Here is a 26,178-nt window from a genome sequence, read left to right as displayed (position 1 = left end):
TCTAAACCAAGGCAGATTATTATTTGGAACTGGCATAGTAAAATAAAGGATCACAGTATACAGAGCTTAAAATCCTGTACCAGGAAGGAGCAACAAGTGGTTTACAAGGGGATCATTTAAGTATATTATCTAATTTTTAAAAACAGAGATATAAAATATCAGTTGCATAGGGATTTAAATATAAGGCCAAGCAGGAGATTAAAGTAAAATAGAGATCATAAGAAGGGCACAATGGTGTCAAAACATAGTATTTCCATTTGAATTAATGTCTAATTCAAAATCACAGTATTTTGCTAGTACTACAAACAGTGAATGTCACACTGTCCCATTAATCTTGAACTGAAAACTGACATTAGAACTTCTAAATAGTACAAAACTAAAGCTCATTGTCTAAACCTGATCAGTGTATTAGCACAATAGTGCTTGGTACGTACCTGATTTATATACTCTACCTTCTGTAAATAATATAAAGGTTATTTCTTGTTAATAAGTGTGAGATCACAATATTACTGCATGCCATCAGTGGTTTGCAGGCTTACTTGACATTTAATTATTCAGTCTTTAAAAGTGTAAGATCCCACCCTGCAGAATCTTCACCCATTGAACACAAAACACTGTCATCAATAAAATACAATAGAAGTTCCACCACTAAAAACTAACATATAAGCCAGGATTGTAGGTCTAAAACCCAGTACAGTTCATTATTATTAACTCACAGCAATTTTTGTTAGGAAGGTAACCTGTAGACTTCCAAATAATCCTGCGTGTATTAAATATAAACAAGTATGTAACTAACCGTCATCTCTTGGCATTTCAAGTAGATTATTCAATTGTGAAAGTATTTCTGCAAAATCAATTTTAAGTTGTTAAAATGAAGTTCAAATATTAATTTCCGTATCTACATGTAGCTTAATTACCCTAAAATTGTAAGGAATAGTAGTGTAAGGGGAAAAAAAAATTCTCCAGATGAATCAGGCATTACGGTACACTAACTGGGAATACCTGAACCAACATTGTAACTGAAAAAGTGCATAAACATGGTAATACTACAAATGTGTTAACTACAGAACAAAAAGGTTTTCTGAAAGCTAAGTGATACTTTACATGCTATTTACAGGTTGCAATTTTTCCAGAGACCACAGAGCCAATTTACGATCTTAAAAATCCTTTGACAGATTCAAAGCGTCCTTTGGCTTCCATCCTATTCGGTCAAGAACCTATTCACACACCAGTAAATCAGGTACTGTACAGTCGAACAGCACTGCCATTGTGGTTCTGTAATGCTTCAAAATTCATTCCTTTCTGTTCTTTGAAGAAAAAGCAGTATTTTCATTTCACACTTTTCGTAGGTGTTTCGGATTCTGTAGACTGTCTCCCATCAGTCCATGCCTCTCGTGTGCTCTTCAGTGCTAGTGTTTTCTGCTGGTCAACCACAACGTAGTCAACTCTTTCATCTGCCACGCTGCTGCCTGAACCACTGCTCTTTTTCTGGGAAAGGCAAGGGATAATTAACGTTAAGTTTTCCACTAACAACAAAAAGTAAGTAGATGTCCCAAACAAATATAGAACAAGCACATGTTTCTCTGAAAGGTCCAACATAGGCTCTCCGACTGACCATTTGACAAATTAGTTAAGACGATCTTGCTGGAGGTTCTCTTTCCCCGCAACTGCTTGTGAAGAAATGTTAAACTCTTGATTGCAGAAATGCAAGTGTTGAAGAACTGCTTACCTTACGAGGTGGGGTAGATTTTCCCGAATCCAGGTCCAGATCTAAATATTCTACTTGCTTATCTCCTTTAGGTTTTACCATAGGGCTGCTTCCTCCGTCAAGACTGTTGCTTCCGAACAAATTCTGAAATTATAACACAAATAACTTCAGCTACAAAGGTATGTGTTAATGGTCCACACTATCAAATAAGCTTATTATAAACTGCCAAAATACTAAAGGTTAAAGAACTGGCTGACAGCTCTTGCAATCAGTTAACCCACGCAAATTGTACTGACATTGTCTAACAAGGTGATATATGCTAAGTCAAAACCGGGACAGAGTCAAAATCCAACAGTGGGAAAAAACCCAAAACCACCCCCACCCCCCCAAATTTAAGGTTGCCACCAAACCAATCTGTACCTTCCACCTAATGTCCCTTTCATGTAATGAGAAAAGAACAGAGTGTGGTTTGTTCTTTTTAAGTGAAGTTGTTACACCTTAAATTTAACATTACATAATAAGAAAATTTTTTATTTCTTTGAATTGCTCTTAAATACCTTACAAGTATTCCAGCCTTACAATAGTGGCAAAACTTCAAATGAAACTTTACATTTCATTCAAAAGCCATTGTGGTTAAGCTGAAAATCAAGAAGTACTATTCAACTGATAAGACCAAAAGATTAAAAGTTCAGAAGATTGTGTAGGGCTGCTTAAACTGAAGTTGCATTGTATATACCTAAATTTCAATTAGCCCAGACTTTTACAACCTCACCTCCTCTCTCCTCTCCCAGCCTGATCCCTCCCTCTTAACAGGTGTTATAGGAACAGTACAATAGAAGGACTCTTCTCTAAAAGATAAAGAAAAAAAAAAAGGAAGACAGAGGGCAGCAGTCAGCAAAAAATGAAGAGGAAGGCAGAAGGAAAGACAGAAGGGTAAGGCTGACAGCAACTTGAAAGAAAAACTAGAATAGTACTGATTTTATTAAATAAAACAGAAGTATGACATGTCCAAACAAGGTACGTCGAAGCCGATGACAGAAAAGGATGAAAAAGCATGGTCTCCTTTCTAAGACGCAGTTGGAACAATTTCCAAAACAGCTGTAATTGGCACATTTTAAAACAAAGGGCTTGAGATATCTGGGAACATTCAGGTTCTCTAGGAAACAAAATACTTTATGGGTTAAAGCTTAATGGGCTGGGCTTTTTAAATTGAAGTTAGCCATTATATCTGTATTGTCAAACTCATTTAATATTAAGTGGAAACAAGGACAAACACAAACAACCAAGACAAAGTTAATTTCTGTTGTCCAAATTCTCCAAACAAATTTCTGCATATTTAACATACAAAAATCAGGTTCTGTATCAATGTTTCCAGCACAAATTAAAAAAGCTATTGCTCTTTAAACAAAAAAAAATATCTGTTATTTCAAACCAAACAGAGAGGCAGAACATACGCATTAGGAAACAGAAACTTTAAAGATACGTAAATGAAAATTAAAGGAAATCTGTAACACAACCTTAAAGAATGAACAGTGCAAGCAAACAGAAGATTTTAATGACAGGCCATATGAGCTGTAATATTAATTAAGACTGTCTTGGCACAGAAGTTAAACCCCTGAAATGGCATTGTAAGAATCAACAGAAATCCCCAATTTGAACTGTGATTCTGCTGCAGGGAGAAGCCTGGGCAGAGGCGATTCTAAACCTTTGTGTAAAATGGGATGTTTCTTGCATCTGTAAAATGGGACATGACCGATTACTTACCAATGCCTCTTGCAAGAGAGGGTCTAAGTTTTTACATCACCAGCTCCCCCCTGCTGAAGCCCACTTCCCCTGGGAAGCACGCCTGCACTGCGGGCAGGTCAGACATCGGACAAGGCACAGGCCAAGGTGCTCTGCAGGCTCGTGAGCTTGCACCCAGCCAGAGCTGCCGCAGCAGAGAAGTAGCAGGAGGGCCTCGCTCGGGGAAAGTGAGGCAGTATCCAGAGGCAGCAATAGTGAGCTGGAGGGGAGGGAGACTGGAGGAGATCAGGGAGAGGGCATCCAGAGCAACAGGAGATGAGGAAGCAAGCAGCACTGCGAGAGGAGAGTCCAGGGTGTAGTGAAATGGGCTAGCACATGCCACATAAGAAGGCAGACAAACAAACAGAACAATAAAGGTGCTATAAAGGCCCTCTCCAAAGAAGGTCTTTCATAATGCTTTAAAGATGAAAAATGCTGCTGTATTACCTACTGAGAACCCAAGCTGTGAAAATGGGGTGAATAAATTAAACTATACTGAACAAAAAGCTGAGCTCAAGATACAGGTTTTCCTCTAGTGCCTTACGGCTACTCTGGACCACGTTTTAGTCTCGGCCTAGGTCTACTGCTGCTCTCTTACTTTAAAATATTATTATGGCTTCTTCTTCTTCCCTCTCGCCTTCCAGCCCAACCAAACAAAAACCACAGCACACATCATTAACTTTTCCTAACTAGCTCTTCACTTACTGAACTGCAAGCTGAATATCTGAAACTTTATCATTTGAGAAAATTCTCTGCTAAATGAGAACAAAATACAGATATTCAGTACATAAAGATTCCTTCTAACCTCTTTTTTTGAAAGAAGCCTAGTAAAAATACACATAGCTCAGTCTATATAGAATGTGAACAACAAATATCAATCCTTCTGGCCTCACATCCTCCCTGTTCCTTCCACATTTCTTGGAAGACGTCCTTTTAATAAAGGCTTTTAAGCACGGCTCAGAGGTCCTAAGACAGTTTGTTTCCCTTGATGGCACAATACTGAACTGGTGCATAGCCCAAGCAATTACAAAAAGGAGACAGTTCCTAGGTAAGAGGGTGGGAAAAAAAAAGGTCATGTATTGAACTGTTTTGTACAATATGTATACTAACCATTCTCTTTATATATGGTTATGCTCTTAACTTCTTCAGTGAAATCTTACCAAAATTACAATTTTTCTATGGAGATTTTTTTATTACTATATTGATCTAGAAGTAGGGAGTGATGTTGAGTGGAAGGATCTGTGTTTGCATGATTTAAAAGTAAGGACTGCACAGGAAGACAGTAGTTAAGACGTAGATTTTACATACTGGGTCTTCAGTGGACTGATTTGGATTCATGGATACATAATTCTCTTCACTGTCGTGCGAATCACTGCTGGAAGTTGTGCTATGAACTGAATCCGGTCTGGGAGACATGGGAAACCTGGAGGAGCTAATTACCAGGAATTATTTTACAAACAATACATCTCTAATATCTTAAACCTCCCGGTAAACAACAAAAATAAGCATATTAGAGCTGAAATTTTCATTCATGTTTACTAGAGTGTCACATTTTTTGATTGTACACAGTCCTTTATATTTAATATTACAAAATAAAGAGTCATATGGACACATTTTGTTTCAATTCAATTCCATGAGCATACACACACACACACTTCCAAAGGAACCTTAATTTGTATTACACAGGGTAAAAATATAATACAGACGTACACACATTTATTAACACTCAACAAAAACAATTAATCCAAATGAGGAAAAGCTAAGAAACTTACTCTCGTGCAAAGCTTCTGGTGATAGGAGATCTAACTGGGGCTTGTAATTCTTCCCATTCAGGCAGAGGTTTTATTTCTAGTGGAGCTGGTTTTGCTATGTGAGAAACAGATAATCTTAAAGCACAGAACATACTTCAACAAACTTAAATGTAATAGCTTTTCAAAGCCTAAGTAAAAAAAATAAATACTATTTTTAAATAGTAAATACTAGTTAGGAAAAGGAGACACTGTTCAGTTCTCAGAAAACCAAGTTATATTAACTTATATTTTTAATCTTTCCAGGTACTGAACAAGCAACATAAATTAGAAAAATGCTGCACAATTTAAGAATTTTGCAAGATATATTTGTATGTAGTAACTCTGTTTTGAAAAGAGACTCTGAAAATGGCAGCATCATGTTCTGTCTTTGCCACAGTGACTTGTTGAACTGACAAGCCCAGGACAGGATTGATGGCCTGTTTCAGCAGAGCCACCTCTGAGTACTTTTCTTGCCCACAGACAATTATTATTATTATGCAGACTCTGCCCTCACTGCATACATGTGCCTTTACCGATTTCACAGCTCAAAGTGTGGGCAGAATCTGCAGCTAAGACTAAGTTTGCAAAAGAGAGAGAGATGAGCCAACACCCAGCTTCAATTCCAAGAGGTGTCTGCCTGGCTTCAGTGCTTACCAATAGACAGGCAGAGTAGCAATGTGCCATTAATGACGGCTAACATTGTTCTAGAAAAGGTGCCATTTTTAAATTCAATTTTCAGAACAGAACCACAAATAAGAGTATTAGTGCCAAACACATTGTCCCTCCCTCCAGCTTGTATGTTTCACTCCTCCTAAATGTTAGAAAAAAACCCCAAAGAATAAAAGGAGTTGGGGGGGGGGGGGGGGGGGGGGGAGGGGAATTAAAAAAAAAAAATAATAAAAATCACACCATCAAACTGCTGTCACAGTTCGAATCTCAACTTCATCCTCCCCAAAACTGTTTTTAGAAAATGAAATGCAATGCCATTATAACAACACCCTTTCCTCTCCTCTCCTCCCCTCTACACACCTCCCCCAGCAGTTTGCTGCCCGTTAGCAGATTTACCATGACCAAATGCCAGGCATGTAGCACTAGAGTTCACGAAGAGCAAGAGCTCTCATAAGTGACCACATGAGGAACTGACAGAAATCAGCTGCTTAATCAGTGTGGTTGTCTCACAAGGAAAAAGCAGAACTGTAGTCATCATACTTTCATTATATTCACACTTCAGATTGAGTTTATAGAAAAGTCAGCTATCATATATTGAACTTAAAGACTCCCAATCCAAATTTTCTGGGTAACTATCAGTCTTTAGTATCCCAGTTTTCTCCTTTTCTCTGTTAAGAAGTCATAAATTACACACTCAAGGCATATCAAGCCTACTCCAGTAATTCTGCCGCTTTAACTCACTTGCTCATAAAAAGCTGTCACCACAGACTCAGAAGAGGAACTACAACTCATCTATCTCAAGATATAAAGTATCATATGAGATAGGACTGGCAGAACCGAAGTTGACGTAGGCAAGATGATACTAAAGCATGAGTGACACAACAGTGATCAGCTTGGCTCAAGTCCTCTAGAAAGTCCTTAGACTACCTGGCAAGTATGAACGGTGGGCAACGTACTGCTGCAGCAGAAATTGTCAGGACTTTGTCAGAAATTTGTCCAAAGCCCACTGAGGATAGCAGGGATATTTCATCCAGTTGCAATGGGCTTTAACAACCAAAAGTAATGATCATTGACATTTCTGTGAGATTTTTAACGTTAATCGTAATCTCCTCTATTTCTTGCGACTATGTAAGGCACCAACTTGGCACCTTCAGTAAAGCCCATCAGACTAATTGCAATGCTCTTTAAGATGGATAAATAAATCTCTGTACTAGTAAATGGTCAGAAGATAAATATTTTGCTTTATTTCAGTGTTTAGCCAACAGTAGGAGACCCAAGTAAACTGTGATTTCAGGTTATTGACTAACAAAAGTTATTTCAAGCAACTTACAGGTAAGTCATATATACTTGCTTCTAAATAAACAGTCAAAAAGTAAATCCAAAATAAGAACAGCTACAACTTAAGGGATCAGAACCCATGTTAATGTCAAGGAAATGTTTCCATGCGCTGTTCAAGCCTTCAAGACTTTAATTCCTTATACAGGAAACTTTTTACTTGGCAAGGAAAATGCACCCATGATCTTAGATTATAACAGAAGTAAAAAGACTATACAAGAGTTAAAGTTATTCTAGAGTAACAGTTTTCTTAATTTTTGTTTTACTTATTTTTATAAAGCTCCATATACATACAGTGCTAAAGTACATACCCTTTCTTCTTGTAGTAAAGTCACCTATGGTTTGTGAATCAGTTCGCTCTAAACCATGTGGTTTAGGTCTTAAAATTTTAGGACTTTGACCTAATTGGTAAAAAGAAGACTCTCTTAATAATATTCTATTTGTAACTGGAAAATGGAATTTTGTAAATAAACAGCATGACCCCCTGCGGAAAGGTTAGCGCCACAAGCATAAGCAAGCTGCTGAAGGAGTTTCACAGTCTAGTTAAGTCTCACACTAAGGGCTTAAGCACCAAACCAGAAACAAAGAAAACACCGCATGCGAGTAATTTGTCGGAGGCAGGCATAAAAGGTGTACAAAAAGGCTAAGAAGTGCATCAACAAATACTGTAACTGTTAACTGGTTTCAAGTTGAATTACACAAAAAAAAATACATATTTGAGGACTATCTAGCATGACAGGAGAATAGTCATGTTTCAGATGCAAGCTGAGGTACCCTCAAAGAAATTAAATCCTCTTTAGTCACAACATTACTTTGGAAATAGTGATACTCTTGGGAGGTCTCCTATCCAGTGCGCATCTCCCACTCAAGAAGCCCCAAGAATCTTTTTGTATTTGTTAATCTTGTTCCCTAGAGGTCTACATCTGTCTGTACCAAAACCACCTCTCCAATCTTGCAGACACAGAGAGACTTTCTTTCCAAGCTCCCAGCCTGCACACTGTCCCCTCACCATGGCACAACCCAAACTCCACCGGAAACGACCCTGTCATAACATTACATTCTCTAAACGTTTTTTATTATTGCATATTCCCATATACAAGTGCAGTAGACGCACTAATCATTCCCCGATCTATTATGCTATCATATGCTATCATGTTATTAGCATAACATTCCCCTATATTATTCTATCATGCAACGCAACACTTTAATCTGGTAACAAGGTGAAGAGTACAAACTAAGAGAACATTAGAGTCACTAAGCTCCCTACAGGCAGTAACGTAACCCCTCTCCCAGCAAGGAAGTTCTCAGCCAACTTGACCAAACTCTGTGCTTCATCACACTGTCTATTTTAAATAAGTATGATCAATAACACTTAACAATTCTAACCTTCCGTGAAAGTCTATCTGACAAAGTGTTAATATTAGAAAAGGCGAGTGCCTTCAAGTGGTACACCAAGAAGCCGTATGAAAAGTAAACCTTTACAATAAACCAAATTAAAAAAGTTTAAGCCTGATTACGTTAGAAAGTTGCCCTACAGCACAAAGTGGAAAAGGACTGGTACAGACTCAGCTGTGGGCTGGTACAACCGGCAATGAGTGAGAATGCTTTGTAAAAAATAAACTTGGCAACAAACACCAGAAGTTTGCAAATCTCTGCCCCAAGGGTTTTGCATATGAAGTGCTCTATTACTGTTATCGCTGAAGTATTGGGAATAATCAAGTAAGAACAAGAAAGGTAAACAGGAAGGTTTTATACTGTATCTTAACTTCTATGCAGTGCTTCTGAGAGGCCATGCAGTTAAGACAAAATTTATTTATTTACTAGTAGTGCTACTTTCACACAGATGGTTCTTTTCCAATTTCAAAATCAGATGCTCCCTTAAATGGCTGAAGTGCCAATGAAAAGGCCAAGCAGTTGGGCAATGCTGACCAAAGACCCAGATTGCGAAGCGCTATACAAAACATTTCTGTAAACTATGCTGTTGACTGGAGCCAAGTCAAAAGCATGACCCAAAGATGCTGGCATAGCTCACTCTGAGATGATTTGATATTCTTAAGTACCTTGCCTACAACTCTATAATAAAAGCTTGCCTATATAAAAAGACCAAGACCTTAAAATCAATTGAACAACTGTAGAAGTTCGAATTCAAACACCTTTTATTAAGAACAATTTGATACTGAATATTACTACCTAATGAAATTAACTTTGTGTTCCACAGTTTTACGATCTGATTTAAAAGAAATTTGGCTCAATACAACTAAATTTAAAATGCCAATCAATGCACTGACATATGAGCAAGATTCTAAGTACAGTGAGAAATCTGGTAGAGGTAACAGGGTTAATGACGTTATTTAACTAGTGTGTGCTTTATAACCTCTCTGCTCTTATAGCCAAACATAGGCTGAAGTGCCTAAAACCCATCATACAGAAGACAAGTGCAAGGAACTCAGGGCTGTGACTCATTATTTCTACTCTGTTAACGATGCTACGTGGTCTTGTGCAGCTAACCTTCCTAAGCTATGATTATCCCCATTTGTAAAAAGTGGCTATTATGTAACTGTGTGCCTCATACTTCATTTAGCACTTATAAACCATTCTGAGACTTTCAGAAGAGCTATATAAATAAGTACAGGTCCCTATAATATTTCTCTTCTGCATCAGCCAAGAACATACAAAATGTTCCAGCATAAAATAAACTCTGTGAGCTTTCATCTCTTGCTGCTGAAAAACTGTTCAACCTAAATAAATCTGGTGGCAAAACAGCTTGCTGCTACCAACTGGCCAGGATAATGCAATTCCTCTAGTTTAATACGTCACAGAGAATTAAAATGTTTGTGCAGGTTTGTTTTTCCCCACTCCCTACAAAACAAAAACTACAAGGCCTAATCTCTGCTGAGGAGCTTATACTGTGCAACAGAAAAGACCTGACACCAGCCAAAGGAAAGGGGGAGGAGGGAGCGCGATCACAAAGCTGAGGTTATTTGTTTGTGTCCGCAGTGCAAAATTCCTCCACCCTGTTTTTGCCCATTTAAGAAGATAAAGTAATATGAGCTAGGGCACAGAAAGCCCTTAATGATGTCCATTACTCCCTCAAAAGACATATTTTTAATAAATCCATTAGAAATTTTTAAAATGCCATTCTTCATATAAAAATCAACAGTTCTGTCACTATCTTAAGCCAGATCTGTGAAAAGAAATATATATATATATATATATATATGGTTTTAGAACTTTGTATCTCTAAGAATTGTGACTGAAATTTCTGGCGCTGCTCCCAGGTAACTTCACTAATTTTCACGGAGGGCACGTCCTAGCCCCTCCGAGAAGCGATAAGCTGAATATAATATGGAGAACGCGCCTTACACCTGTACAGCAGACTGGTTTCCAAGATCTTTTCTATTCAGAAATAATCACTAAAGGTGAAGTGTCATAGGGCTGTTCTTCAGATCAGCTTAGTGAAGGTGGAAGGACAGTAGGTCTCTGGAAAGCCTGGCTCCACACAGTGTTCCAGTGCCAGCAATACTGAGGAACACATTTCCTGTGGTTTAGGCTCACAAGCCCAAATTTACCTCAGTTTAGGCACTCACATAAGACAATACTTTTATTTTACACACCTGTACTGGGAAAGAGAAAGCTGGGTAAAAAAATAATATTTTTTCAGATGTATTTCTCCCCCCTCCCACCCCCCCGAAAAGGAAGTAAGTTGTATTGCAACACCACTGGATGTAAACCTACCAAGGGGTAAAAAAACCAAAATAAGTTATGGCAAGTGAAACCAACCAAACAAGAAGTGAAAATTAGATGTTTTCACTGTTCAGTCAAGTCACCACCTGTGAAATGCAAAGCGCTACAGCCAGGAAAGGGAGAAGCTCAGCTTCTGCACGTTCTATCAGACAAATACTGTACAAGGGCACTCTGAGCTGAAAAAATCACTAATGAAGTCTATTTTTCTAACAAATGGCTGCTTGTAAAAACTGCCAAGCAGAAAAAGCAATTATGGATCTAGCATTAGAGTGCACTCAGACAGCATGAATTCTGCTCCTGGCATTTCAGTGTGTGTCAATGCTGCCTTTGTCTGAGAAGTCATCAGGAGAAGAGTCCATTTCACATGTTTGATTTCATTTCAAATAACGGTTTAAACTGAAAAACCTTTTGATTTTTCCACTGGCTAATGCATTCTCTCTTTTTGTTTTTCATAAAACACTTGGAATATAATGCTAGGGGGGAAAAAAGGGGTCCCCACTGGAGCAAATTCCTGCATCAGAGTAAGTGGGTCTTAAACATTTTTGGTTTTGAGGACGTAAACCACTCAATGTAGAGCCTCATTTGTTTTCAGGCTATTGCCTTGAAGGAGTAGTACTAGACAAGATTTCTAAGAATGCTTCTTTTCCAACTGGCTGCTTGTTCCATGGCTTGCTGGTAAAGGATTTTACATCAGGAAACTGCAAATATCCTCATGAAAGAGGGCAATGCTCTACTTAAATACCAGCTTAAGTTTTCTAAGGTAAATCTACTAACGTGACATAAAATTTAAGAAATGCATGACCTGTTAATGCTGTTTCCTGGCCAACAGGACTAATCCTCATGGGACAAGAAGATCAGACACAGGAATGCTAGAGCAGTGCTTTTACTTGGAATAGGAGGAGGAGAGCAAAAGGCAAAAACAGCCACGTAAGTGCCCCACATCCATGAAAGTACTTTGAGAGACATAACCAACAGCAGTTTTTGTTTCCTTTAAAAAATATGCACCTTTCCCCATTTTCTCTGTAATTAGAGGAAACTGAAATTTGCACTGAGGTCCAAGAATTCCAGTTCTCAGAAACATGGTAGGCTTTTCCTTTAAAAAACAAGCCTGAAGCTCATGGCCTTACTCCCACAGGGTTTATTATTTGGTTTTCAATTCGGCAGAATAAACTCCCCCTTTCCTTCTCTTCCTCACCCCAATGAACTCTGATTCCCAAGTACACGGTCTTCAGCACAGAGCTCTACAGATATCCTGCATTTGCTTTTTCATCTCTGTTTTTATTAAGACTATTTCCTGCCAAGGTACTTCTAATTAAAAACATGTATTTAGTTATACAACATTCGTATCTATTTCCATACCGGTATCCAGCAACAAACAGGAATATCAATAATATGCTTAGTTTGGGTCAGTGATACCACATGGATGGTGATAAATAGTCTCTTTAGGACAGTAAAACCAAACTGAAATCAACTTATTCTTTCAATATTATGAAATATAAAAAGCACCTGAAGAGAGGCTCTCCAGTTTTCTTAGGTGTCTTTATCTTCTCAAAAGCACTTTTCTCAGAGCACTGGTACTTTGAACACTCAAGAAATTAAGAGTGAATTGGAAAAAATATCTGATTATAGAGAAGTCCAACTGCATCTGACAGCTAAGGTTCACTGGTATTCATAAAATATTTGCCAAATGCCATAAAAACTATTCAGAGAATACCAAAGCTATTAACCATTCAAATACTATTTGATTGCTCTAATTTGTGAGTAACTCCACATGTCTGTATTTTAAAAGCCTCTGAAGCATGATGAACTAAAAGCATTCAATAGCAAAGTGTTCTAAGACAGTGTTCTGGAGTGTTTATTGATTAGTAGTTTAAAGCGGCACTAAGATTCATGAAAGGCCAAGGGATACTACTTGAGATCGCTCCGCACCTCACCTTTAAAAAACAACCACACCACCCCCCAAAAAAAATCCCCAAACACTCACCACCCCCCGCCACCCCCCAAAACCAAAAAACTTGCTCACTGGAAAAAAAACCCAACCCTAACATTAAGTCTATTTTAAAAAGCCAAGGGAATAGCATGACAATATGTATATCAAAACCTGTGTTTCCTTAAAAAGGCATTAAGCACATGGAGAAGAAAAGAAAAATTGTATGTAAGGAAGAAAAAAAAATAGGGTTTTATTATCCATGTTCTCTTGTTCCTGCTCTACCTAGCATCTCTGGAATTCAACACCACCATCTCTACCGTTAGTGTCAGAGCAAGTCTTGCAGTTTTGTCTTCAGAAAGCTCCTATGTTTAAATTTTTTTAAAACAATAAACCATACCTTCCTTTGCACCTGCAATGCAGCCATCCAAATGGATTCTTTACCTGAAATTACCTGTTGTTTCAAGGTTTTATAAGACAAGTCACAGCTGCAAGTTAAGAACTGATTTATCATATCAAGGAGCTGCATAAAATTCATTTAAAGCTATTAAGTAAAAACTAACCTTGTAGAAGTGATTTAGTACAGCTATGGAGGAAACATAGTTTTCAGCTAAACTGAGTCTTTGGAGCTTGTGGGGGAAAAAAACCAGAAAAAAATAAAATCAATAAATTTGTATTCAGTCTGCCTTAAGAACTCTGAGGAAGCACCACAACACCCCCAAAAATTTTATTTTTTTAAATTCCAAAATGGAATGAACAGGAGGTATAGCTTCCAAGAGTAAATGGAAGGATTAAACACATGGATTTCTTAAAAGCAAAATAAACAGTACTTCTGTTCAGAAAAGTTGTTGTGAAACCAGATCTTCAGTTCAGTTCTTGCTGCTGATTAAAATCACCATTCAAAACTTTTCAATGCCTACTTGTCCTAAAGCCTGAGAAAATGAGTGATCCTTTATTTAAGAATACCCAAGACAACCATGATAGCGTAGAACACTGCAGTGCTGCCAGCTTCTAATTACTATTATTTTAAAAGAATTGTCAGCTCCTGTTGTCACAAATGCCTTAACTGTTTTCCTGAAGTTTTATTTCAGGATGGTGCGGTGCTCCTGCTGTATCAGGACATGCAGTATGTTCACACTGACCAACTCAGACACTCAAACATGTAAATATTTAACAAGGGAACTGTTTACTAGGAACTTCACGATTAATTAAGAGTTCTTAAATTCCCTAACTACCGCCTACTTTGCTTGGGATTTTTACAGAATCATACTACACTACAACAATAGGTGATTATGTCAGTCATCTAGCAGCATCACAGGGAGTCCTACAGGGGCCAGAACATGGCAAATGCTTTACTGCCACATGAAAGCCCTGTACACAAGTACCTCTTCAAAGTGGTCCTGCGCTCTTAAAGAAAGAAAATTGGAATTTTCTATGAAGTTAATCTGTTTGGGAGATGCTCATGAGTAGTCGTGGCAAAGATACAGCCACATTTTTGTAAGCGGTCCACGCATTTGTGGTATAACCACATAAATTATGTCTTGTAACACCTTAAATGAGACAAATCTACAAGAAAAACAACTAGATAAAATTTTTAACGTTTTTAAAACAATCACAACTCCTGACTCAGTGAGAATATCTTTCCTCTACCTTGGTTTCCTTTTGTTTATTGTCTTTTGTTTTTCAAGGTGCAATGAGGTATTTTGCTGGCATGAAAAGAAATGTGTGCATCACTCACTGTCTCTAATCCTAATTTACCACTTGCTGGGCTGAAAATTACCAGGGCCAAGCAGCAGCCTCTTTTAAAAGCATTTGTATGGACTCAAGTTGCAGGAAGTATGTAATACTAAATGTTGATATATTTTTGTTGAAAGATAAATCTTTCGTAAAAAATACAAAGATGAAGATGCACTACGCTACCTATTGGTTATTTTTACTACCAGCAAAATAATCTGTCTAAACCAACCCAAAACTAGGGCTGAAAATTTGTTTAAATAATCTTGAATGCAATTAAACTCTGACAATATTTGGGCAAATACAATCAGGACAAATGGAGCAAAGTCCAGTACCATGTTGTAAGCTGTGAATCCCAAGATCTTTACACTCTCTGTCAGCAATCTGCTTAGTGATCTCCAATGCATTGTTCTATCACAGCTCCCCATGACCCTGAACTTGGATCTGTGCTAAACTGAACTCTCTTGTAAATTGTTTTTAAGTGCTATGAATCAAAAACATTCTAAAAATGGCAGTGTTACACTATAGCCAAGTGAATGAGATTTAACTTTTTATTTTCATTCCATCATGGTCATGAATTCTTAATTCAGCCACAGGCCTACGGTTCATATATTTCTTTCCAGAACCTTTTTAAGGTTCCAGAACCCATTTTGGGACAGAGACATGCTGCCCCTCAGAAAAGAGAAGTTACCAAGTTACAGTAAGTAGGACATCAAACTCCAAATTCTGCCATCACCAATTCCATCACTGAACGACCTGTTTGATTCAGATATTGAAACAATAAGTTTTTTCAGTCAAGATGGGAAGCACTTATTTCTTAAGACCTTTGAACATCACAGATGAGATATATACACACATACTAAAAGTAACGTAGCTATAAGGAGTCCTTCTGGACAGCTCCTAAACAAGTATTTCTACATTATTATTATTTTCTAGTTTTTAGTCTTAAAGTCTTGCTTTAAGATCACGAACTCCACCCTCCTACTCATGGAAAGAAATCACGGGGCAGGAGGCTCAAAGACAAGCACCCCCATCTCAAATGCTGCATCACTCAAATGCTTCCTCCTGATCCATAAAAAACAATTCACATCCTATCCCCTTTTATTTTTGACCATGCACTTTCCTTGATCTCTGGCTTATGTCACATTTGTACTGAAGACTGAGGTCACTTAGACTCACAGACCTCTGTCAGGCCTTAAAAACTTCCTGTGGGCTGACAGCACAGCCACCTGGGACCTGTCTTGCTAGACAGTGGTCCCTGTGGAGTGCCGAAACGTCCACTACAGTCCTGCAGGCTGTCAGCAGGATGGAGAACACAGGATCTACTGCCTCACATCACAACCCTATTCAGATACTTTGCAGAGCCCCAGGGAAAGTACAAGGTGGAGCAGAAGAAAACCTGGCTGTTTTTTCTGTCTTAGCTATCCGAGTCCTCACCTCACTGCATTTGAGCATCTTTAAATCTACCACTCCTTCTTGGATAAACACATTTTGAAGAAGGAACATGTGACTGTAAAAACAAATGTCACATAACCGCTCTGTGGCAGAATCAGTCAGTCTTTCACCGATTCAGAGAGTAAGACCCAACTGCACGGATGGATGCAATTATTTATTCTGCTTGAAGCCTTTTGCTAGCAATAATGCTTCCAATGTAGCGTCATGACTACATGCAACTGTGGCAAGCTAAAGCAGCGAAAAAGCAGAAATACAATATACACAATGGTTCTTTAAAATAAAAGAAATAGCACCCGAGGGAAAAAAAAACCCAAACAACCACAAACAAATTAAAAGAGAGATTATTTTTGTCATTCAATTACAAGTGAATGCAGAAAAGCACCTGCCAAACAGTCTCCATTTTGTCCCAAGCAGTATATCACTTACCTTTTGGTATGCTTCTCTAAAGAAATAGTAAAGTGCTTTGATTCAAGGTATTGGGGCAAGAAGCCAACACCGTGTTTTGAAATTACTTTCAAGACTTCCAGAAAATACTGGAAGCTCCCCGCATTTACAGAAGCAGCTGTGAGCTAGAAAAATAAAACTACATGAAAATGTAGCGTAATCGCAATGCCATATATTTATTTTTTTTTAAAAAAAATATTTTTTAACCCATGGTCTAAACCAAAGTTCTTCTAGAAACTGGTGGAAAAAGACAGAGGGTATCCCATAGGTCACCATGGCTCCTGGCCCAGGCTGCTCCCACAGGTGGGCTGCGCAAGTACCCTCCCTCAGAATTTAGTTTACCCATGTTATTGATTTTTCATGACTCAGTCCTCTGTCACAGTCACTACTTCTATGTAACTGTACCTGCTCTTACAAATCTGAAGAATTTTAACAACTTGATAAATTATCCAGAATGTCATGTGCTTATATCAGATCTGTGGAGACATACACATAACAGTCACTACTGTCGATAGACAGACTGCCAGATCCTTGCTGCCTGATGCATTACTCTTCAAAGACAGCAGAATCAGAAGTAACAGAGTATCTGTTTCATCTCAGGTTTACAAAACAGAACAGCAGAGGGGAGAGCAGCAGTCTGTATGCAACAGCATGGCCACTGCCATCGCTGAGCCCTCCATTTTCTACCCTTGTCGAAGTATACTGTCTGCAAGCAGTAAACCCTTAAACCAGAAGAAAATAGAGATGCTAAGCATATGCATGACAACAAAAAGCAGTGTGTTCTTTATGTGCTAGTTTTGCTGCATTATTTTTCTGTCAAACGCATTATTTATCACTGACTTTTATTTTTATCATGAACTTCCCTGGCCCACAGAAACATTACTGAGCTAGAGCTAACGCTCACATGAAAGGTGATGGTGATACTTCTCAGTAACAGGGACAGCTACCAAAAAGGGATTGTTACTTGGACGCAGTGCAAACACTATTTTTTCAGCAATCTGTATCTAATGGGGGGGGCGGGGGGGGGGGGGGATGGGGAAAAAAAAAAAGATACAGCAGCTTCTTCAGACAGAACATGAGATGGGCCCTCATATACCTAGAGGCCTTATCACCAACACGCTTGATCTCAGCAGTAATACCATCTTTTAGAGAAGCAGCAGTAGTCTTTCAACAGAAACTCTTGAACCAATTGCATATTTTAAAAAAATATTAAAATTACAGAAGCAATGCCTAGGAGGTAGCTATTTTGTGTACCATTTACTCCCTTTTTATGTCTTGCTAAGTTTTACTGAGGATAACAGCCAACTTAATGCTTTCCATGCACTTATTTGTAGCAGAAGATCATTATAGTACATTTATATAAGCAGAAACAACCTGATAATAGAAGTTGCTACAGGAACTTGAAAGCTGTGCTTTGTATTCTACTGTGTTGCTTTTCCACGCTCGTTTTAGTTAGGTAATGATCCACAAACCCAGGAGTTTTATTGTATTTTAATACAAAAGGAACTGCAGTTTTATTTCCCCAAAGGTATCTCTGGAAGAAGTTATTTGCATGGAGAACTCAACTACTAAAATGGGAATATATTACCATCCTGATGTGTCGTATCTGCTTTTCACAACAATGGGAAACTCACAGTAACACACCTGATAAAATTTGAGTGAGCCTCTGTGCATGTGTATGTTGCCAAGATAAAAACCCTTAGTGATACATCAGAATCACTACCATTCTTTGTAGCTCAAGATCTTCACAATTTTTTTTTTTCGGCCCCTAAGCTTTTACTATACAATACTTACTTTTGGGGACAGTTTTACTGTAAAATTACTCTCTCTTCTAAATTATATTAAATAATCTCATTATTTCACAGCTATAACAGCTGCTAAAAGTCTACAGGCAAAAAAAACCAGCCAGTCACTCTACACTCATTAAGAGGTATGTTAGTACATCTTAAAAAAGGAGGAAAAAAAAATATCTTTTCCCTGAGGTTAGCTAAGCCCTTTCTAGCTGTAAAGCATTTGAGGATAGGAGCAAAGCAGGAGCCTTACATGCCACTTTTAGAATCTAAGACACTAATTCAGTTTCAAGACAAGAGATGCAAGAGCAGCAATGCTGCCCCAGCAGACATCTGTGTGACTGCTTTGCACTGCTAAAGTGAGCAGCTTTTCAACACAGAAATCTGTTACTTTTGAAGGTCAAACAGTTTATCAGTAAAATGCACAAACTGGCCAGTCAGGGAAAATATTTTAAAGCAGTTCAGTGTTTATTTTGAGAATATTTTCCAATATTGTCTTTCATCAATCTGTTACTAGCCAGTATTTCTTAAAAACTAAACAAAACTACTGTCTGGTAACATGGAAACAGTAAGACACAAGCAGAGAGCCAAGGTCTTGAAAAAGGCCATGCACTGTTTCCTGGAGATGGACAGCCAGAATGAGACGTGGTACTTCCCACTTCACACCAAGATCATCTATACCATGATGGTATTGTCTACTTCACTTAATGACAGGCTGTTTTCACTTCGTGGTAAATATACTTAAAGGTTTAGTTAGTGAATATTTTGGATCATCTGAATATTTGCCGTCGAGTTTTCCCCAAAATGAAGCCATCCATTCTCAATGTAAATACCGATTTTTTTAAGGACTTAGTTTTAAAAACAGGGCTTACTCGAATACAAAATAGTGCAGATATTTGACCTACTGTTCTTTAGTTCTCACTTCTACAAGAAAGTTATCTTGTCTGAAAAACTGTGTAGTATGGAAATAAGTTCCTCAAACATTTACCTGTATTTCTGATATGCTGGCTGATAGAAACACCTTAGGTTAACTGAAAAGTCTAAGCTATTTATTAGCGATTCTCTATACAAATATCTCTTACGGACAGAGCACAATATCTTTGTTTCTTAAGAACACCAGTCACCCAAATAATCCTTATTTTAAGGAAAAGTAAATCCAGTACACACCAGATTCAAGACCTTTTTTTTTTTTGGACAGCTTTGAAGGGGCCATCTAAAATTTGGAGATTTTTCAATTTTGTCATTGAAGTTGTTGCAGCTTCCTCAAACTCAACAGTAATCTCCCACACATTCAGCAGTTTAAAATATTTCCACATAAAGCTAGTTTTCCTTTTGCTTTATGACTTTGTTTAACCTACCACACTCTATGAAGGCAAGGAAATTTTCACCTACCACATTTTATACAAATTTCAATATAAGCATGGAACCCAGCTCCTGTGATAAAGCAAACATATCGTAAGAGCTGGCTTGAATTAGAAGTTCCCTCCTCCCATTTGGATCCCAAGGAAAATACATATGGTAACCTCATAGCCCACATGCACATTAAACATCTTTCGTGACTGCCACGTGTGGCCACTAACACTTAAGTATTAAGCAGTTCCAAGATCAAGTGATTTCCCTTGCTTTTACACACTGAAATGAGGACTTACAATTACCTACTTAATAGTAAACACTACTTCTTCAATCTAATTCTTTCTTCATTTGAACACATTTGTAAGAATTATTCTATGTAAAAATTTGTAACATCATTGCATACTTTGAGTAGGACTAAAAAGCAGCACAGTATACAACTCATTCTTGTTGTAACAACTGATTTCTTCTAACAATATTTACATCAAAACCGAACACCTGATAGTTATTTTTAACTTTCACTTCCTAAAATGAAATGTGTGCTGATCCTGTACCAAGCATTGTTACAGCCATAAATGTGTATTCTATCCAATGCCTCGTGTGCTCTCTCCATCACAAATCGGCTAACTGCCTTCTGTGTGTAAGGATCAAAACTCCTACTTCTGAGTGTTAGCAGTTCTGTGTCATTTTTTCATTAGTAACTAGAGCAATAAAATGTAAACCTATGCTTCTATTTGGCATTGTTATTGAATGATTTAATATGGTTAAAAAGGATTCCTTTATGTTATGGCTGTCTCATAGGATAAAAATAATTTCTAGAATTATTATCATTTTCCATTAATCAGAAGTTGGGAGAGCTGTGTTACTTTCTTAGATGATAAAAATCAATTTCTATTGGATATTTTCCTCACCTTTTCTGTCTGGTTTGAGGTTCCGATCCACTGGCGGTGGCTCACATTCTGCAACAGGTACTGACCGTCTGGGAGGGGTCTTTGGACTGGACCTGAAACCCATGTGAGCAGGAGGAGGGACTTGCTTTCCAAATAACGGAAAATCAAACGTGCCTGGTGTCATTGGTACATAGTTTGTTTCCTGGATGGGTTCAGTGAAGCTGCTGGAATGCTGTCGTGGAGGAGAGTTGGGATTCATTGGGACATAATTTTCATCTAGTTCTTCACTTGAAACACTTCCCACTGTCAACATGCTTCTGTTTTTCTAGAATTAACATATATTTCCTTTAACAAAATAAGTTATGCAATCAGCTGTGAATCATATGAGTTTTTTTAACCTAATCTACTGAGATTAATATATTCTACTGAAATGGAAAAACCACAAACACCGTACAGCTTGCCTTTTTTTTTTTTTTTTTTTTTTTTTTTTTTACATGGGAACAAAGAGCATTCAAGTACTGTCACTGTCGCCTCTCATTAGATCAAGTCATACTTACAAAGTGGTTATGGAAGCCCTCCAATGAATTAGATCTGTCATTCGGAAACGTTCGTGGAATATCATAACAGTCTTGAGAACTAATTTCTAAAGAAACAAGAAGAGAAAGTTGCTATTTATCATTCCTGTTCCTGTCACTTGGCACCAGGCATCCAGAGTCTGTTGTTGTTTACTGTCTGCTTCTGAGAGCATACAAACACACCTCCTGAAGCTGTGGCCCATAGATTTTATCTGTATATGCAAAAGAACTGTATTCACAAACAAACATAGCACTCATCAGTCACAACTTGAAGCTCTTACAGTGGCATTTTTCCATGGCAAGAAAAGAAAAAGCAATTCTCCCTTTCAAAGCAGCAGCAGCCTTCCTGTCAAATAGGCAGGTGTAAAAATTTAGTGCAAGAGTAGGTTTTGAGATACTGGGCCCTCATGAAAACCCTGTTCTAAAATAAACAAACAGCAGATGTAATTTAGGGTCTGGAGAAAAGTTTTCTGACTGAACCTTGAAAAGTACTGATTCAAATCTGTTGCAGGAACAGGTGAATCTCTGCTCTCAACTCCCCAGTGTGGTCTCCACAGACTCTGTTTGAACAAACTGCTACAGAACCAAAGATCTCGCCATTTCCAGGATCCTGACTGTTGGCACTTCACATTAAGGAGGTCCTCAGCTTTGTGGCTGCTTCTCTGAGGGAAAGGGGGTTTTGTGAGTCATCTGCCTCCCAGGTCGCGCTCACCCATGGAGGCGACAGGCTGCCTTACCCTGCAACAGGCATGACCTCCCTCCTGATGCCAAGACAGAAAATGTGGGCAGGTTTTACCACCACCTTGCTCTGAAAAAAGCTCTGAAGTTTTTTGGAGATTTCCACCTCAGGGGAAAAAATATACACTTCTGCTATTAAGGGCAAAATTAAAACATTATTTTCAGAAAGACTACCTGGTCAGCCTCAGGAGATCTCAGCTTTACTGTGAAAGTACTCACTTATAAACAGCAAAATGAGAGAAGATAAGTGAAGCAAAGAAAGATCTTTCAGGGTGTTACTTTGTCATTTTAAAACACTAACAACTACCCATATTATTACACTTAGCCTACAATATGAATGATAGACAGGATAATACCATCCAAGTGCCTGTATGATCACTTCCACTCTGTGTACTGCCTCCTCTAGAAGACCCATCCCCTTCCTCATTTCAGCCTCCCATTCTGTATCTAACACAACTTTAACCCCCCCCTGTAACATTAGCATCGATTCTAACCAGTTTGAAATTTCACTTCAAAAGTAACACTCTAATCCCCATCTGCCTTGGGAACCTGAAAAGAAAAATGGAACTCTTAGCCCAAGAGTGGTTAACAAGACTAGAACAACTGCTCTCTGTACCAATAAATACCAGCTTCCCAATCTCTACCTCTCCCTGTATTTCTTGAGTTTAAATCTGAGACAATAAGAACTGGGGAAAAAAAAAACCACAGGCAGAAAAAAAAAAAACCAAACCACTTAACTAAAAGTAGCTCCACTAGATTTGCTAGGACCTGATATACAACCAGCTGCTAAAGGAAGAACAATTAAAAAATTGCACTAGCACATCTGTAACACCAACATCTAGGTGACTATAAGGAGCAACTGTAATTACACTTAAAAACTGCAGTAAGCATATCTATGGCAAGGAAATAAATAAAGGTTAGTGGCAACCATCAATAAATCAGGGTTGACATCAAAGTCTGAGTACACACCAAGTCCCACAGACCTTCATGAAACACTTTCAGCTTCTGCAGATTTGGACCACTATATAGCTAATGTTTCTTCGGTCGTTCTGAAAGACTGATAACGGCAGTATTGAACTCACCTTATATGAGATTATTCACACACACACACAAAAAATATTATTAGTTCTTCACTGCTTCACTCACTTCTAAAGAAGAGTGACACCATAAATATGTCCAGGTCTTCAAATATTTTTAGCTAAGACTGAATGCCACAGTGCCATATACATCCCTTATTAATGTCCTGTCCTTTGCTGTTTTGACAGTTTCCTTTAATAATCATCTTTTTCCTCTTTCTGACATACTTTAAACATTGCAACTACAGACTGCTTTGTGAAGGGTTACACACTTGTTCTTAAAGGCTAGAAACGCCCCTCATATCATTCAGCCCACTTGTATAATTCACATCACGTAACTCATCACAAGATCGCATCATTTAACACAAAAATTCTGGAAGAGCAGGATAAAATAAGAAATACTTACCTTTACGAAAGATATTCAAATCTACAGTTGAAATGGTGTTACTGCGCAAGGGTGGCATTCCTGCTGTAGGGATGCAATAACTACTATCAGTGTCTGAAGCAGTGCGACTAATGCTACATGTTTCCACAGGAGATCGATCTGCAGCGTGGTGAGGTTTTGGTGGCCGAGGTGGAGGAATATCTGGAATAGTCTCCAGTTTTGAAGTCTGAGACAATGTTCCGTCTGGAAAAGTTCGTGGAATCTGGTAAGTACCTCCAGGTGTGGGGGGAATGTCATAGCTAATGGAGATGTGTCTCATCTGTGCGTCTAATGAAGATGTTGCTGATGGGGTACTGAAAACATGTTGCTCTCCTTCTGCATCAGTCCCAGATGGAGATGCTGCCTTCGGTAAAACATCTTGTGAGTAACTCCTAGGCAAGTTATAAAGGCTGCAGTCTGCCGGTGTCAGTCCAGTACGAGAAGGCGGAGAGTCATAGACACCTTGCTGCTGAAAAAAGCCATTCACAGCATGCTTGCTCGCTGATGGAGCAGGATTTTTGTGGGAGGGCACGTTATCATTGCAGTCTGTTTCAGAAGAGCTGGATTTTGCAGAGTCAGCATGAGATCTACACACAAGATTGTAAGATTAAAATGTTGATGAACATATAAAGAAAACAAACACTATAAAAAATAAACACAACATTTAAAATACAAACAAAAAGTCTATCAGTCTCAATTGTGTGTTCTTTTTTTTAATGAAATGCAAGAACTCAATTATTAAACAAACAGTAGTACTTAAGAAGGATCCTGAGTAACTATATACATACAAATCCATGCATGTGAAACAGATAACACAAGTGTGGAGCTTTAGCAGCAGCTAAACAACAAGTTGATGTTTCATAAAGCAAGTGATTATCACAACGCCCGTTTGGAGCAGAGCTTGTTTGGGGGCTGGGAGATTTTTTTTTTTTTTTTTTTTAAAAACCATGCTGCAAACTGCAGCACTTTAATGGCACTGTTAAAGGTAAAAATAATACACTCAATCCTTGGGTTTGCAGTACTTGCTAGTTTTAATCAGTATAAAAAAAATGTAAGAGGAAAAAATATGGCTGCTTGTAACGTGCTTAAGTGCATGCCTGAAGTTATCTACTGACCATATAAAACTAGTTTGAAATACATAAAGGAGCGAGACATAAGAGATAAGAACAGAAACAGGAGGAAGATAGCATGCTCTTTGGGAGGGAAAAAACAATCCATAGGATGTATGTTCAACAGAGTGCTTTTGTCTTGAATGCAAGTTAAGGCAGTGTCATTAGATAAAATTACACAGTAGTTTACCTTTGATTTTTTTAGAAATTCCATCTTTTATGAGAACAGCACTCATTAATACTGGTACTAACCAGTACCAGTAAGCTTACATGGAAAGTAAACATATTGCAATCTTTTTTTTCTTTTCTTTTTTTGTAAACCTCCTCAGTTACCTTGCTCCAGGCAGAGAAATTCTGTTATCAGTCAGACTCCTTGCTTAAATAAAAGTCAAGAGAGTTGCAAAATACTAACACAGGTGGAGTTAATGCAGTCCATACACTTTCTGATCAATCATACCACGGTATTTTCATTACCACAGTACCATACCAGTATGTAAATATTTCAGCATGCCTGCGTATCAATGAATAGCTGCTACACTACTCTTACTAAGCTCTATTAAGCAACCAGACCACGCAGTTTGTAAAACTTCTGAGGAATAAAGTACATGAAAATCAACAGCATGACTACCACAAGAAACATTATTTCCCCCTTATTTTAAGTCGCTCTCTACCTTAAAGTGATCACAATCATTATTTATTATTATTCAAATTTCAATTTCTGAGTAAGAAGGCACAAAGCTTCCTTTCTTAAGGGGCAGCTGGATTCATCTCCCAGGATTCTGGTAACCTGAGGAGAAAGGAGTCCAGTTTAGCTATTCATTTACGTTTCCTCTGCTGTCATTGGAGAAACAGGGACTGTGTGAAACACAATCTGTTCTTCTTAGGTATCATCTATACCCAATGAATCACTCCCAAAGTGCCTCCCTGCCAGTTATCAAGGGAACACACACGATTAGCTTCGACTGGACATCTGCAGTCAAGAAAAACATCTTTCACCTAACTAACTGGTTTTTGTTCTGTTTAATATCAGAGATACAGTCTTCCATCAGTTTGAGCAGCTTATGAGAGTTCTTCTCAGGCTTTGATTATATCACCTTTTTCCATTAGCTTTTTTTTTTTTTTTTTTTTTTTGGGGGGGGGGGGGCATTCATTAGGAAAAGTACACTAATTTTGCTCTGGTTACTATTTTAAACTTAGATTTAAATTCTGTCTCAGTGGTTGGAATTGGTTTCTAGGTGACTCTGAACTTTAACCTGCATTTAGCTTAACAGACCCCTGAAAAAGAAGAGAATGTTCTCATTAGATGTTTATCCTTGACACAACCAAGGAAGTGAAACTTCCTATGTCCTTTATGATGCTGACCATCAAAAACGTATTTCTTGTTTGCTGACAGTTTACTTCCTTTGCCTCAAACCTTTAAAAATTCACTGATGAACCACTGGAAATTTAACACACTTGGAATAAGACAGAGCACGTAGGACTGAAGGAACTACCTAAGGCTACAGAGTGTATAACAAATTGCGAACATACTGTGCAACTAGTAACACTCTGAGCTCAGCCCCTGCTGCAGCCCTTGCCCTTTACTTGAAGGATTCATTCAGGGGTTCCTCACTTTCTAGATGTACTCTTCTGTTTTCT

General features: G+C 38.1%; 1 protein-coding gene across 5 annotated transcripts in view; it reads right to left on the bottom strand.

The window, feature by feature from the left end:
• Positions 1–526: 526 nt before the first annotated feature.
• Positions 527–26,178, bottom strand: part of GAB1 (GRB2 associated binding protein 1) — a 100,481-nt gene continuing 74,829 nt past the window's right edge. For 2 of the 5 annotated variants that reach the window (XM_040581872.1, XM_040581881.1), the window contains exons 4-11: positions 23,414–24,018; positions 21,176–21,261; positions 20,640–20,943; positions 7,596–7,685; positions 5,263–5,356; positions 4,799–4,922; positions 1,730–1,852; positions 527–1,488 (exon numbers count right to left, since the gene is read on the bottom strand). In XM_040581872.1, the coding sequence (XP_040437806.1) occupies positions 1,330–1,488; positions 1,730–1,852; positions 4,799–4,922; positions 5,263–5,356; positions 7,596–7,685; positions 20,640–20,943; positions 21,176–21,261; positions 23,414–24,018 (1,585 nt within the window). In that variant the 3' untranslated portion in view covers positions 527–1,329. The remainder of the gene's footprint in view (positions 1,489–1,729; positions 1,853–4,798; positions 4,923–5,262; positions 5,357–7,595; positions 7,686–20,639; positions 20,944–21,175; positions 21,262–23,413; positions 24,019–26,178) is intronic. The other 3 variants (XM_040581890.1, XM_040581899.1, XM_040581907.1) reach the window with 2 other exon arrangements.

Source organism: Falco naumanni, chromosome 1, assembly GCF_017639655.2.
Source record: "Falco naumanni isolate bFalNau1 chromosome 1, bFalNau1.pat, whole genome shotgun sequence".
NCBI lineage: Eukaryota > Metazoa > Chordata > Aves > Falconiformes > Falconidae > Falco > Falco naumanni.
Note: the sequence above shows the minus strand (reverse complement) of the source record. Positions and strands in the feature narration are given on the sequence as shown.